At 36.8% G+C, this 16196-nt stretch overlaps 2 protein-coding genes across 8 annotated transcripts; both read left to right on the forward strand.

Annotated features, from left to right (window-relative positions):
* The first annotated feature begins 2681 nt into the window (after window positions 1-2681).
* On the forward strand, window positions 2682-10305 carry LOC133729904 (starch synthase 3, chloroplastic/amyloplastic). Its single transcript, XM_062157530.1, has 16 exons — window positions 2682-2992; window positions 3420-3486; window positions 3582-4703; window positions 4888-5102; window positions 5389-5659; window positions 6033-6208; window positions 6581-6688; window positions 7186-7295; window positions 7528-7633; window positions 7901-8071; window positions 8182-8310; window positions 8670-8852; window positions 9034-9165; window positions 9258-9369; window positions 9622-9745; window positions 9860-10305. Exons 1-16 carry the CDS (start codon window positions 2882-2884, stop codon window positions 9987-9989), a joined length of 3267 nt encoding a protein of 1088 aa, XP_062013514.1. The 5' UTR covers window positions 2682-2881; the 3' UTR covers window positions 9990-10305.
* Window positions 10306-13937: 3632 nt separating this feature from the next.
* Window positions 13938-15891, forward strand: LOC133733572 (protein S40-4). Of its 7 annotated transcripts, none has more exons than XM_062161207.1 (3): window positions 13938-14221; window positions 14403-14502; window positions 15006-15891. In XM_062161207.1, the coding sequence occupies exon 3, from the start codon at window positions 15026-15028 to the stop codon at window positions 15575-15577; it is 552 nt and encodes a 183-aa protein (XP_062017191.1). In that variant the 5' UTR covers window positions 13938-14221; window positions 14403-14502; window positions 15006-15025; the 3' UTR covers window positions 15578-15891. The 7 variants fall into 7 exon arrangements, with proteins under 7 accessions (XP_062017191.1, XP_062017188.1, XP_062017190.1 ...); XM_062161202.1 differs by having other exon boundaries at window positions 13939-14221; window positions 14400-14570; XM_062161203.1 differs by having other exon boundaries at window positions 13939-14221; window positions 14403-14570.
* The last annotated feature ends 305 nt before the right edge of the window (window positions 15892-16196 follow it).

Genomic DNA, 16196 nt, shown 5'->3' on the forward strand with positions numbered 1-16196 from the left:
TCACCATATTCTCGTCCCTTAGATCTTCTTGCGGTGATTTTCGAGTCCCTAAGTTGGGCAAGTGTTCCCGGCTTTAGGTACTTGTGACACCCTTCATGTGGTCTCTTTGCTGGTGAGGATGTAGACCCTCCATATCCATTTCCAAGCGTTTGCTTCATGATTTCGAGTGCTCGAGAGAGAGAGAGTAAAGGATTGGAATTGGAGCAATACTATTTGGTGAATGGTTTGGTCTGCACCTGCAGGCGGTTTTTAAAGGGAAAGTTTCCGGAGAATCTACGGTCTATGAAGAGGTGCACCGAATAATTCAACGGGTATTATTTATGAACTAGGAAAGGAGCGGGATCACCCTTAATCATAATTAAATCTGATTTGATAGTTTAAGAGCATTTTTAACAATGCTATCCCTTAATCATAGACCAGCGGGAATTAAGGGTCTATGAAGAGGTGCATTGAATAATTCAACGGTATTATTTATGAATTAGGAAAGGAGTGGGGGTTAACCTTTAACCATAATCAAATCTGACTTGATAGTCTACTTAATAATTTAATTTGTAGTCAAATGTTAACCAAAATAGCTAAAAAGTCATTTTGGCCATTGTTAAAATATATCTGCATCAATTCTTTATACTAGCCTTCCTGCACGCGCTTTGCGCGTGCGGAAGATCTGCGCTCGCGCGTGCGAAGGGTCTCTTCTATTGTTTACATGTATTTAATTTTGTTACAATTTATAACATTGATACTTGACTTCGTTAATTATGATTTTCTCAGTTTTTCAAATTTTAAAAATTATAAAAAAAAATCAAATCAAGAATTTTGAGATCCGTCCGTTCTATAATTATTTAAAAAATTATATTTACCAACAAATTTTCAGTGAAAATTAAGGTTTTGGCCAGAAATTTCATGTCTTTATTTTCTCACCAAAACATTCTTGTTGGTAAATTATAATTTTTAGATAAAACTTAAAACCGAAAATCTCAAAAATCTCAACTCGATTTTTGTAATGATTTTCTTGATTTTTTGACTTTTAAAATCTCAATTTTTTTAAACATAGCGTCCGCACTTGCAAGAGATTCTATTAAGCCAACCAAGCCGTTGGATTACAAGAAGATTTGGAATCGAGTATAGCTCTGCAAAGAGGTGTGAAAAACCCAATAATTATTATTAAAAACATTGGGACCGAAACACATGAACTAAAAATAATTACAATGAATAGATACTATGTGATCCAAAGAGTATCACTTCGAAATATTTGAATGAACTTATTCATGAAAACATTTCTAGCCTTTCCACTTGAGACTTTGGATCATGGAGCATACACCCTTTGAAGAATTAGAGCCACTTTGTAGTCTTTAAATCTCAACCAAACAAAAGCATTTCACCCTTCCACATTGTTCGGTTTATTCACTACTCATTTACCTCCCAAATTCTGATTTGACCATTTTCCTCTCTCTTTCTTGCATTCTTTGGCTTTCTTTTTCCTCAAACCTTCTCTTAGCTAAACCAGTTAGTTCCCCCTCTGGATTTCGTTTCGACTCTAATCTAATCCTGGTAAGGCTTATGAAACTTCATCTCTACACTCTTTTCTCTCTTTCTGCATGTTCTTCATAATTTGATTTTTTTTTTTTATCTCCTATTTCACATTTCTTGATGAACATATAGAATCTTTTCTTGATTGAATCTTAGAGTAGAAGTGACATATACAATAGCATATTCTCAAGACATAACTGTCAAGAATGAGGACGTGAAAACGATGCTGCTGGCGTGGTTGATCTTCTTGTCTTCATGCCCGTTGATTTGAAGTTTAGATTATGCAAACTGGTTTTGTGGTCTGAATTTTTCCTTTCCTTTGTTTTGGTAATTGGTATTGTATTTAAGTTTCATTGCATGACCTCGACCATGTTCTCCGAATTTCAAATTTAATTTAGGCTTGTCATGAGTAGACATCATGGTATAACTACGAGCCAATCACAATATGCAGATCACTAGTTAAAATTCTTATCTCTTCAATTTCTAATCTTTCTTGTTACTAATAAAACTTTCACGTTTATATGATTTGAAAGCTTTGTTTTTGTTCGATGAAATTTTGAAAGTTTTGTTCGTATTTCTATCTTAGTCATAGTTTGATCTCCATGCTTATTTCGTTTGCTATAAAAAAAATAAATGTGTTAAACGTCTAATGTGTATGACCGACTCACCAATTATAAATTTCTATATTAAAACACTAATTTTAAAAAATAAAAATTATTTGTCAGTATATAATGAATATCAAAAGTACGATACAAACCTTAAAAAAATCATAATATTGGTGGATCGACATAAACCTTCGAATTATACATGTCCGAACTTAAGAGCTTCTCCTATTGGTGATATGAATTGCAATTGCACACACATCTGATCCTGACATAAGGGTCAATTAAGCACTAATCCCTATTAGAATCCTCCCAAAACTTCCCCAAGTAGGCTTTTTAGTGACGTGGCATGTTGGCATCTGATGTGGCAATTTCTGATTAGCACCCATCAATTCTGGTGGGGTACCCTATCACATGGCAATGAGATAGCCTCTCAAAAAGCCTAAAGCCATTTAAAATCCTCGAGATAACTCCAAAACCCTTCCACGTCAAACCTAGCCATTTACACACGCACGGCTGAGATTATAGGACCCCATTTACTCATGTAGGCATGTCTGTCATCAGCTAAGCAGCTCTAGTCACACTGTTTGGTTTTTATATATATTAATCAAGATCTTTCCTTTCTTTATTTACTTAAGTAATTGACTGGCACAGCCTTCGAGAAATGGCTCGCTGATCACTTTACATTCTGGGTTTGAAAGAACCAAGTACAAAGAAGCATAACAGACATTCTTTCTGAGTTTACAGTAGTCATGGACGTGTCTTTGCAAGCTCATAGGCCACTCAGTTGCAGAACAGTGTTTCAAGACAGCAGAAGCATTTTGAAGCTCAAACCAGTTACTGGGTTTTGTCCTAATGGAAGAGTAAGTCATCTCTCACCAGAAATTATTCATCTTTGTTTATTCATGAATTATGTAAATTTTTCAAGTATGCATTTTGTTCTTGTTACATTGAGTTATATGGTATTGAACTATTGATTTTGATCAAACCCATTAGATATGTGTTACCTGGGATTAGAATTGTGGGTTTGTTGATCTGTTTCAAATTTGGTAACTTGGTGTGTTATAGGGCCACTTGGTGTGGATTGTTTGATTGGAGATTTTCTGTCAAGTGTGAAACTTTAGTGATGGAAACGGCTTTTTCTTGGTGGGGTATTCACTATTTGGTTCACTGTTTCATAAGATGATAACTTTTGTTAGTTCGTAGTTGAGTACTGGAGTATGGCTTTTAACTTTTCCAGATAGTCATTTTGAATAAATCAGTGAACTGTTGTCGTTCTATTGGTTTCAGTATTCTTCATGGTTCAAAGGAGACCTGACAAGTGGGGCTTCATGTAAAATTACTGCTAGTTCAGCTGGTGAGTAGCTGATCTGGTTTCTAACTAGAATGAAGTTGATTATTTGGGCTTCAAGTTTATTGTTATTAACTTAATTTGGCTCTGTAACTTGGTAGATTTCTCTAGGAGGAGACAGAAAAAAGTGTCAGGTTCAAGGCCTAATGGCCCTGGTCCAAAGGCAATAGTTCCCAAAACCCCAGTAGAAACTAGCATCCCAAAGACAAATCAAAGGAATACTGGGGATAAAAAGGGTTTTGCGTCTTCTACAGCCAGTGTTGTTGGGCCAAAAGTTGATGAAAAAAGGATTGATGAAACTAGTCGTAAAGTTGAGGAGTCTTCGTCACCAGCTACTGGTAGAAGCTTTCAAGAGGTAGAAAATGGGAGTATAGATAAAGGCATTGATATTGATAAGAAGTTATCTGATGAAGCTTCTTTGAAACTAAAGTTGGAGATGGAAGAAAAACAACGTATAGAGGAGATTGAGAGGTTAGCTGAGGAAAACTTCTCAAGAGGGAAGAAGCTGTTTGTCTATCCTCAAGTGGTGAAACCTGATCAACATGTAGAAGTGTTTCTTAATAAAAGTCTTTCCACCCTAAACAGTGAAGATGATGTTTTCATCATGGGAGCCTTTAATGAATGGCGCTGGAAATCTTTTACCTTTCGGTTGAGCAGAACAAATCTCAAAGGGGATTGGTGGTCTTGTCAATTTCATGTTCCTGCCGAAGCATATAAGATAGACTTTGTGTTCTTCAATGGAAAAGATGTTTATGACAATAATGATAAGAAGGATTTCTGCATAGATGTAGAAAGTGGAATGGACGCCTTTGCATTTGAAGATTTCTTACTTGAGGAGAAGCGTAAAGAACTTGAGAAACTTGCAGAGGAGCAAGCTGAGAGGGAAAGGCAAGCAGAAGAGCAGAGGCGAATTGAAGCCGAGAAAGCAGCACAAGAAGCTGACAGAGCAGAGGCAAAGGCAGAGACTGAAAGGAGACGAAAATTGGTGCAGGAGTTGACCAAAAAGGCTGTAAGGTCTGTTCCGGATGTTTGGTACATAGAGCCTAGTGAGTTTAAAGGTAAGGACTTGGTGAGGTTATATTATAACCGAAGCTCAGGTCCTCTTGCTGGTGCTAATGAACTATGGGTTCATGGGGGACATAATGGTTGGAGTGCTGGCTTATCAATTGTTGAAAGTCTTGTTAGATCTGAGGAAAAGGATGGTGACTGGTGGTATGCCAAAGGTATGTGCATGGAAACAAAATGCTTGCTATTCTGTATGCTTTTTTGATTATTAGAATGCAGTAAAATCGGGAACTGACTATTATTTTTTCTTTTACCTTTAATCTATCTGAGAGTTCCGAGATAATTTTTTGTTTGGTGCTTGTTGTGAAAATCATCAATGTGACACAATGTTGTTTCTTGTAGTTGTTGTACCTGACCAAGCTGTTGTATTGGATTGGGTATTTGCTGATGGACTGCCTCAGAATGCCACTGTATATGATAACAATCATCGTCATGATTTCCATGCAGTAGTTCCAAAGTCCATTCCTCAGGAACAATATTGGGTTGAGGAAGAACACCAGATCTATAGGAAGCTCCAGGAGGAGCGGAGATTAAGGGAGGAGGCCATACGTGCCAAGGTGAGTGCACTAAAGTTTATATTCAGTATGATCTGACGGATGTCTGCATGATGTAATCCAGGGACACCCTGTTTGGGTTGTGGCTGGTTGGTCCATCTCATTGCTAGTAATTTTATTTCTAGTATGGAATGTGTGAACTATTTTTAAAATATTGCCGATGGGTACATGAGATGTCCTCTCTCTAGTTTTTTTTTTTCTCTTTATCTTGCCAAAATTTGGATTTCCTTCTTTAATTTATCTTATATGAGTTGTAATTCCCAACTCCATTTTTCTTCTCTTTCCGTAGGCCAAAAAAACAGCACTTATGAAAGCAAAAATGAAGGAACGAACTCTGAGAAGGTATCTGCTGTCTCAGAAGCATATAGTCTACACTGAGCCTCTTGATGTCCAAGCCGGAAGCATGGTAACGATTTTCTACAATCCTGCCAATACTGCTTTGCACGGAAAGCCTGAGGTCTGGTTCAGATGCTCCTTTAACCATTGGGCCCACCGCAGTGGTCCCTTGCCACCACAGAAAATGGTACCTGCAGAGAATGGTACTCATGTCAAAACCACTGGTGAGTCAGAGTTTTGCATGGTCTACCTTTTCATTATAAGGAGTTGGAGATTTTATTGTCCTTACTTATTCTCTCTCTCACTCCTCTCTCAAAACAGTTTAAGTTATAGCATACATCCTTCAGTGATCTTTGATTCTTTACAATAACATGCCAAACTTATTGTTTAGTATATAGTGCCCAACTTTGTCCCAAGGCTTCTTTAATATGAGGAAGTTCGTAAAATTTCCTTAATAAAATCAATGTCTTGCAGTAAAATGGAACATACTCAGAGGTGAATAACATAACCTCTTCGAATGTCGTTATATGAATAATGTTATCGGTTGATGCTTATTTAGTCAAATTGCAACCATATCATTATCTGTTGCTTCTGCAGTCATGGTTCCGCTCGATGCATATGTGATGGACTTTGTCTTCTCTGAGAGTGAAGAAGGTGGAGTTTTTGACAACAAAAATGACATGGATTATCACATTCCAGTGTTTGGAGGAGTTTTGAAGGAGTCACCAATGCACATTGTGCATATTACGGTTGAAATGGCACCCATTGCAAAGGCAAGTCAACAAAATGGTTGGACGAAATTGTTTTGTATCTTCAGTAGTCGAGTCTGTCAATGATGTTTCACACAATTTTCAGTCTTTGTACTACCAAAAGTTTAGGCTGTCTTTTAGGTATCTTACTATTCATTCTTAGGTATCACATTAGTTAGCAGGTTATGGCGTTAGCATAATTCCATTGCCTAATATCTATCCATCTTAATTGTTTAAGTTCCCTGATAATACTATAAGTCCCAAGATGATATTTTTTCTTGGGTGCCATGATTAATAATATTCCTAAGAACAGATGCATTCAGCATTTGCTTCATTGAAGAATCCCACTGATATTGTTTATTTTTGTTTGTTTGTCCCCTTTGTCATATATAATAGGTTGGAGGCCTTGGTGATGTGGTTACCAGTCTATCTCGAGCTGTGCAAGACTTAAATCACCATGTTGACATCATTCTTCCGAAGTATGACTGTTTGAACCTTAGCAATGTAAGCTTCGTTGCTATTTCTCTCATCAACATATGTCATCTTCTTTGTTAAACTTAACTATTCCTGCATGGAGCGTTATCTTTTTATTTATTTATTTTATTTTATTTATTTTTAAAATCTTTATTGTGTTTAGTTAAAAACCTCACTCGATGTCGTACATGTGTCCATTTGGCTGCCTGGTTTAGAGGCCAATTTCATTGCATTGTTGATATGTGGTTCATTTGCCTGCCTATGGAGGTTAATTTCATGGAATTGTTAAAAGGTGGGTTGTTCCTCTTGGAAAATTGTTGTATAGAGTGATTCATGGTCTTGGTTTGGAAACTATTTTTATTTTTCTTTAATTTTGGCTTATGGTACAATCTGAATAAGTGTACATGTCATTTGTGAATATTCTTCTGATATTTGCTGTTCTTAAGTTTGTATATTGTGCTGCTTTGTGCACTTATTCATTTTTTTTTTTGGCCCCCTAATATATAGTATATTGTGTTCTGATACAGGTTAAGGAATTTCAGTATAAAAGAAGCTATTCTTGGGGTGGTACTGAAATCAAAGTTTGGTTTGGGAAAGTGGAAGGAGTTTCAGTCTACTTTTTGGAACCTCAAAATGGGTACTGCTCTCTTGCTGCATTTTTCAATATAACAAAGTAGCATATCTGTTTCTTAACTTACTTTTATCAGGTTTAGTGTGTATTTATTTTCTTTTTTGAAGGTTGGTATGTATTTCACTCTATGTATAACAAGTTCCCAGTTTGATTATATTGTGTACAGTACTGCCATGATACCAAGATTTAGCAATGCATGTTTGACAAAAAATCACTCTTTTCACATTTCTCTTTGCAGACTGTTTTATGCGGGTTGTATATATGGTTGTAAGAATGATGCGGAGAGATTTGGCTTCTTTTGCCATGCTGCTCTAGAATATCTACTCCAAAGTGGATCCCATCCTGTGAGTTTCTCATGAACAAATTGATTGTTGAGAAGTAATTATGTCTTAGCACTATATGTAGTTTCACTAAAAAAATAATAATAAATTCTACAGAACTACCAAATTAATTAAATTTTACTAGTAGTGGCAGTGGGTGGTTTTACTACTCTTATGCATGAGTATAGACTTTTGCAAAGGTGTTGGCACTTGTATAGGCAAAAAGATTTTGAATATAATTGGGTGGCTTTGAGGATATATCAATTTGTAATCGGTGCTTTATGATGGTAGGATATCATTCATTGCCATGATTGGTCTAGTGCGCCTGTTACCTGGTTATATAAAGATCATTACATGCATTATGGTCTTAGTAAAGCTCGCATTGTCTTCACAATTCATAATCTTGAATTTGGAGCACACTTTATTGGAAAAGCTGTGGCATACTCAGACAAGTCCACTACTGTAAGTACTTAAATTTCCTGAAGCTATCTAAGTTTTTCACATGATATTTATGGTTTCTTATTCTGCAGTCACTATCATCTCGACTGAGTTAGTTATCTTTATATTCACAGGTATCCCACACTTACTCTAAGGAGATTGCTGGAAATCGTGCAGTAGCTCCACACCTCTACAAGTTCCATGGCATAATAAACGGAATTGACCAAGATATATGGGACCCATACAATGATGGATTCCTACCTGTAAGTAAATAGTTCCTCTTTTCATAACTCTAAACTTGTATGAGGAATTTAGGGTTCATTGACATATGTTTCTTGGAACAAGTATAAGCTCTCTGCCAAATTCTCTGTGTTTGGTACTTTGGCTATATCAGAGTAATATGAAAAACAGTATACTAGTTTGTCTCATCAACTTTGCTGGTGTTGCTAAACATTTGAATCATATCAAGCTCAGTAGCCTTGAATTCTTCTTTTGCAGGCTTGCGACAAGACATATATTGATCTTTTTGTTCAATTTTGAGATATCCACAACTACTTTAACTTTTGTTCCCTACTACTCGCTATACAATTGTGGCTAACATATAGGATCCTTGTCATTCCAGATATCATATACTTCTGAAAATGTTGTTGAAGGCAAACAAGCTGCCAAGGAAGCCTTGCAACGAAGGCTTGGTCTGAAAACAGCAGATCTCCCTGTAGTAGGTATTATTTCTCGATTAACTCAGCAGAAAGGAATCCATCTTATCAAGCATGCCATTTGGCGTACCTTGGAACGCAGTGGACAGGTTATCTTTCCTCTCTGTCCTTCATTAACATAAATTCTGTTCTTGATGGATTGCCTCTCCTAGTAGTAGCCTATCACTGCCTATTTATTGCAATTGACTCGTGTATTTCAGTAACACAATCCTCCTTTCTATTTCTTAGTCTATCAAAGCAAATACTGAACTAAAATGAATTTGATTGTAGGTTGTATTGCTTGGTTCAGCTCCAGATCCTCGTATCCAAAATGAGTTTGTAAATTTGGCCAATCAATTACATTCTTCTCATGGTGATCGTGCTCGTCTTTGTTTGACTTATGATGAGCCACTCTCACATTTGGTCTGTTGGTCTGAGTGTTTTTTTACTCGGTTTTCTACATCTCTTTTTGCATCCGCATCTGATAATAACAGACTAATTGGATTTTATTATAGATATACGCTGGTGCTGATTTCATCCTAGTTCCTTCAATATTTGAGCCATGCGGACTGACCCAACTTGTAGCAATGAGATACGGTTCCATACCTGTTGTTCGAAAAACCGGAGGTATGCACACACCTTATCAGTAACTGATGAGGAGTCACGGTTTTGTAGCGTGTTTATATTTTCTCTTGACTAGTAAGCAAATTGACATGTGTATGGTCTCTGTTTCTTTTGTGGTTAAGAGCTAAACAATTCTGATAGCTCACATTGTTTTTTAATTTTTTTCTCCCTTCTGTAATGTAACACTCATAAAAAGTAAGTCAATAAAGTCTTAAGATACCTTTGACTGTCATTTTTATGTTATTTTCTTGATAGGGCTCTACGACACTGTATTTGATGTTGACCATGATAAAGAGAGAGCAGAGGCGCAGGGTCTTGAACCAAATGGGTTCAGTTTTGACGGAGCTGATGCTGCTGGTGTTGATTATGCTCTAAATAGGTAAGTACACTTATATTTTACTGATGTCTGGGGAAGCCTTGTGTTCTTTCAAACAGAAATTACAGGAGTGTCCCTTTGCACTCATCGGAAATTACTCATTAATGGTCTTTTCAGAGCTATCTCTGCCTGGTATGATGGTCGGGATTGGTTCAACTCGTTGTGCAAAACAGTGATGGAGCAAGATTGGTCTTGGAACCGACCAGCTCTCGATTATATGGAGCTGTATCACGCAGCACGGAAGTGAAGAACAAAAATTCGAATCTGGAGGATAGTTTTGTACAGGTTCAGTTGTAGATCACGATTATTTTTCTGTGTCAATAGTTTATCAAGCTGCAAATAGTTCCACCACAGTGAAGTAATGCTAAAAGGTGACATCAGTTGTCGAGCCGAAAAAATGGTGTTTTTCGGCTCACACCATTTTTTATGTTGCATATGTTTATAGGTGACATCAGTTGTATAGCATTCTAGCCCAAATTGTACTGGGCAATAAATTGTTGACAATCATAGTCCAATGTGCCATAAGAGATGATTAAATAAGAGAGTAAAGAGAGTTGAAAATATGGAGATTTACAAGTTTGTGCATTTTCATTTCTGTGAATTGCAGACAGCACAAGGAGTTTCTAAAACCTGGATTTGGTGGTTTTAACTTGTAATGAGTACCAAGTATGGTCTAGATTTATAATGATGAAGTACGTGAAAGATGAACTAGCTTAATATTTCAGGACCTACATCTTTGAGTGGAACTTCAAAGTTTGATTGTCATTTTTCCTAATTGGCAATCAAACTTGCTACAGATTTCAGGACCTACATCTCTGTGACTTGACTATATAAATGAGATTGATTTGGGACACATGCAACGTTCAGTGGCTGCTTTTCATATTCCACTGGGCTCCAAGACCCTCTTTTATCTCCTCCAAAGGAAAAAAGTTGGGAATCAAACGGGTCTGAGTGTGCTTATCTTATAATTACTTTTCAAATCAAGCAGATCCTGGCCTCTATGAATGGTAGAACTGAGTTCTTTCTTCAATCATTAGAAAAGCTATCTGTGATAAAAGTGATAAGTCGACACTCCTCCACTATACACCCTCTTACTAGGATTCCATATATATGATTGCCTTGCACTCCTCAACATTCAAATTGAGATCCTACTAAGCAAAATCAGAATCTTGCTTGACCTCTAGCCTAGTTTCCTAGGCATAAGTATCTTTTCATCTTAATTCTTAACACCTAGTACAGAAAGGCTAGATTCATTTTGCACACTCCCAAGCATATAATGTTTTTCACATTGTGGCTTGTGGATAGTGGAAATGGTGCTTGTCGATTCCATCGAAGAGACCTTCTTAGTTTTGTGCTTTTCGACACTGAAGGGATTGCTAACTAACCCCAATAATGCCATCGATTCGACAGTGCTTGATGAGAAAAACAGAAAGAGAACCACAAGAGAAAAGGAGAATAATGAGGAGAAAATTTGCATGCTAGGTTTTTCTTATTACCTACGATCTTGCTAGGAACCAAATCAACACTGTCAGTTGTTGCAGCTCGTTGGTTTTTGAATCTAGATTGCTAGTCCTATATCTTGTTGTTCAAAAATGTTGAAAGAGTTTTCACTCCATCTTCAAGTGATAAAAAGTAACATTTTGTACCACTTACGGAATTTGAGACTTCAAATTGAAGTCCTTTTTTATTGCATCAATATGGACTTACATGATGGAAAAATTTGATTTGGGTGGTCTCCCTGGCACATTATTGGAGCTTTTGTTCAAAGGTCATAGAGTTGGTCGCAGCCCTCAACTAAAGGAGTTATGGATAGCTTGTTTTTGCTCATCTCTGTGGTTCATTTGGCGAACAAGAAATAGTTGCAAGTTTGAAGGTATATATTGTGCCCAATGCTATGCATGCTTGTAGGATGATCTCAGATTATGTAAATACTTCCGGCCGCATAGCCACTGGTTGCATGTTCAACTCTATCCAGGATCTTTGTGTAGTTAAAAGATTTGGGGTTTCCTTGTAAACCTCATCGTACGCCCCGTATCATAGAGATAAATTGGTATCCTCCTTTAATTGGTTGGGTTAAAACTAATACGGATGGGGCATGGAAAATGAACTCACCGAATGCGGGTTATGGTGGAGTTTTTTGAGACTAAAATAAGGGTGAGGTTCTTGGTGCTTTCTCCTCCAATTTAGATATCCCAAGCTCAGTTGTAGTTGAAGTAATGGTGGTAATCAAAGCTATTGAGTTGGCTTGGGTTTGTGATTGGAAGCATGTTTGGTTAGAAGTTGATTCATCTCTTGTTCTCACATTCCTTCGCTCTTTTCATATGGTACCTTGGCAGCTTCGAGTAGAGTGGGGTAATTGTCTTCATTGGATTTCTCAGATGCACTTTCGTTCTTCACACATTTATAGAGAGGGCAATCAAGTTGCTGATGCTTTAGCTAATTTTGGTGATTATTTGTCTGATATGATTTGGTGGCACCAATTCCACAATTTGCAATTTCTTTTTGTGCTCGAGACCGTTTAGGTCCTCCTAATTTTCGTTTTAGCTAGTTTGTAGTTCCTTAGTTGTTCTTGAAGAGGCATGTCTCTTCAATCTTTCGACGAGTAAGGTTGTTGTCTCCCCCTTGCCTATCTTGATGCACTCATTTTTCTTTTTCTTTCAATAAATTTATCTTGTTCTATCGAGGTCTGCCAAAAAAATAAAAATTCCTTAGATAAAATATTCTTGACATTTAGGTGATGATGGCATGATTTTCTACCAAAATGTTTTTTGTTAGAATTCCGAATTCAGGGTAAACATTTACCTTCATTGCTTCTTGGGACTCCATGAGCAATTGAGTGCCATATATTTTATTTTAAGAGTCAAAATGTAATTAGCCATTCACTTTGTACTGGAAATCTGGGAACATGGCATATAGCTTTAGAAGCATATGAAAAGAACCAAGACAATCAATGTGGAGTTCATTTGTTTAAAAAAAAAGCCAAGTACGTTTCAAAGTAATCAAGTTAAGACCTACCACCCGCCACGTCTCATTGATTATTAATAAGGCTCTTGTACTTGCTACAAGTCAAGTTAGCTAGTTACATTAAATTTTCACGAAGAAAGTTAGACATAACTTGCCAAATATTGCACAAGATTTCATAGGATTCGTGTATGAACATTAATGTATTAATACAATAACTAGATTAGTTCAATATTTTTATATACAGTAAAATTGATATAGAGATACGTTAATGTATCATAATACTTTCTTAATTTTATGCATTTATGGATGAAGGAACACGATGAAGAAATCAAGATTTCATTGCTGGTAAACTTAGAAGCAGATAGAAATGATCATCTCGATTAACACCAAAAAGCTTTTAACTTTGGCAACTACTTTTGAGCAGGGTAGTCGGAGGTATTAAGTACTGTGAAAAGGTTTGGCTACTTTTCAGTTTTACCCAGAAAGTTTTCAACTATGGCAAAATTGCAATGCATCAACCCATCAAGAGCCACAGTTTTATTTTTTTTCCTTTGTGACGAGGGTAAAGTAGCAAAGTCTGCACGCATATGAACTATGAAGGATCTGATTGCAACTCCAAGAAGAATTGAAGCTATGATGAAATTAATGAAAAACAAAAATAATGAACAAGGCACTTGAAGTTGACCCTGGTTACTTCTTCTCTTGGGTCATTGTCCAATACTCCAATAGACCCTTCAGTCCTCCAACCAAATTCACTCAAACAACGGACAATTTAACCGGTCTTCTGGAGTGTACTATACTTTACGAAAGTTTAAGTAATTGGAAGTTGTACAATACTCTCAAATATTTACGGTGTGTTCATTAAAATAAACTAATATAACGATTCCTAGTTATAAAGTTTCAATATTTAGAAACATTGTAGAACACTTGCTTAGCGAGTAATAAGTCACTGAAAAGTCAACCAGAGTGCTTTTACTCCATAGGCACCCCCTCCTATGCATCCTCAAAGAAGTTGCTTACTTTCTCTCAAATCACACTCATGAGCTGAGTTGTACTAAACTATATCGAGTTTATGGGATAAGGTTTGCAGGGATCACTGAAGCACTGAGAGAGTTAAATTTTTGGTTCAGACCAATCTTTCTTCCCCACCTCTCCCAATCAAAACCCAGCCTTTTCAGACCCCCCCCCCCCCCCATAATTATTTATACTTTTCATTAAAAATTGAATCTTTACATGCATATAAATAAACCCAGTAGTCTCGATCTCAGCAGCAGAAAAATCTGACACTTTGCCACAGATGGTAAAAATGCTCTGATCAGATCAAGACCTGCTTTCTGGGTTTTGCCCAATGCCACACTCCAACCCTCAAATCACTTAAAATAATATGTATGATTATAAATATATTATTTTTCTTTCATCTTTCTAGTTCTGTTTTCTCAGTGTCTCCTCCTATCTGTGGGCTTTACTTTTGGTGCTTTGTGATTAGAAACCAACCTCACACTGACCCATTTTCAGGTAAGTTTAGAAATTAGTGTGGACTATAACTGAGATTCTCATCAAAACCCATCATTTTCTCTTGATTTTCCACACCAGTGACCAGTCCCTTCCCTTCCCTTCCCACAATCACAAAGGTTAAGGGAAAAAAAAAAAAAACTCACTTCCTTGTCGTTTTCTGATCCCCTGTGGTTTTCAGCAGCAGTGTACCGGGACCTTGAAATCTGTGATCTTGTTTGGAGGTATTAATAATAAGAGGGCCAAGCAGGAGAAAGGGTTTCCACAGCTTCTGCTTTGTCCTGGTTGGTTTTCAAAAACCCCTGCTTCTTTTGTGAACCAGGGTTTTATTGAATATTGATGCAAAAGCAAGGTAGATTCTTGATAATATTCTCATCCACCTTTCTGGTTTTGATTCCCAAGAAGAAAAGAGAAATCAATGTTTATCTCTTCACCCACTACTAAACCAATGAATTTATTTTCCTTATATTTATATTCAGAACCTTGGTTCTGTTTTTGCTAGCTCTCTGTTTGGCTTTTGCTCAACGCCTCAAAGCACTTATTGTTTTTCAACCTTTTCATGACTTATTGTTTTTCAACCTTTTCATGTTTATCCTTCATCTCTTGTGAAGGAAATTTAAAAGGGTAATTTATAGTTTATATCTTTGGCCACCCATTTGAGATTATCAAGTAGTTGGCCTTCTATTTATATTCATAGTTGTACACCAGAGCCCTCTGTTTTCCTCTGTCTCTCTCTGTTTAGCTTTTTCGCTAAAGCACTTAACTTCCAACTTTTTTAATGTTTTAGAGCAAAGCAACTGAAGAGCAATGGCAGATTGGAATGGTATGGTGAGCAAAAGCAATGATTTTGGTGTTGGGGGTTCAAGTGAAGAGTTTGAAGAAGAAGAAGTGTGGGGTGTTGTGAAGGAAAGAAACTACTCCAACTCTACGCAGGAGTCTTACTCTTCTGGTTCTTCTTCTGCATGGCGCCTCTCTACAGCTGCAAGAACCATCCCAAGGGCTAATAACAACACTCCAAGTACCCATGAAGCCAAAGTGGTTCAGAAATCAGCTCCTCTCAACATCCCTGATTGGTCAAAGATCTATGGGAAAAGTTCTGGTGCTGCCAAGATTAATGGTTCATGGGTCAATAATGAAGATGATCATGATGGACATGTCAATGTCAATGGTGATGATGATGATGATGAAAATGATGATGATGATGATATGGTGCCTCCACATGAATGGATGGCCAGAAAGCTAGCAAGAAGCCAGGTTTCATCTTTCTCAGTTTGTGAAGGGATTGGTAGGACACTCAAAGGAAGAGACCTCAGCAAAGTAAGGAATGCTATTTTGACAAAAACTGGTTTCTTAGAGTAATGTCATGCAATTCCTTCACCTAAATCATTGTTAGGCTCATGGTTATTATTGGGTTCCATGTAACCTTTCTTTATTTTGTTTTGGGTTTTGCTTAATTAGCAAATATAGTATGTAGGGGTGACTGGATAGAGAGAGTCCCCAAAAGAAGTCAGAGGTGCCTTTCTGTGGTGTGCTTTTCTAGAAGAAAGGTCTAAAAACAATTGGCAGCCTCTGAGATTTTGTATGCTAGTCAAGTAAGATCTGTATTGTGTTTAATTTAGGTGGGTATAATATGAAATTATGAAGATGAATTAGCAAATCTCGCTATGCCTTGTCTACTTTGGGCTGCTGCTTTGGCAATAATTTTTATTTTATTTTTCTATATAGTAGTACTAAAATCTTTATGATTTTGCACCTCTTGTCCTCTCCTTCATGCATGATTAACTCTTCTTAGGCTTCTTGACCTTCTCATCTCCTTTTTGTTACTAAATTATTTTGGCTTTATTGGGTTATTTATCTACGTAAATGCTAACATAAAGATCATGAAAGGGACATGTTCTCATCAGATAATGCAAGTCTTATGACCCTCATTGCATAACCTATCAATATTACCATCTAAATTAATTGATGAGAAGGTTAT

This window comes from Rosa rugosa, chromosome 2 (assembly GCF_958449725.1).
Source record: "Rosa rugosa chromosome 2, drRosRugo1.1, whole genome shotgun sequence".
Lineage (NCBI taxonomy): Eukaryota > Viridiplantae > Streptophyta > Magnoliopsida > Rosales > Rosaceae > Rosa > Rosa rugosa.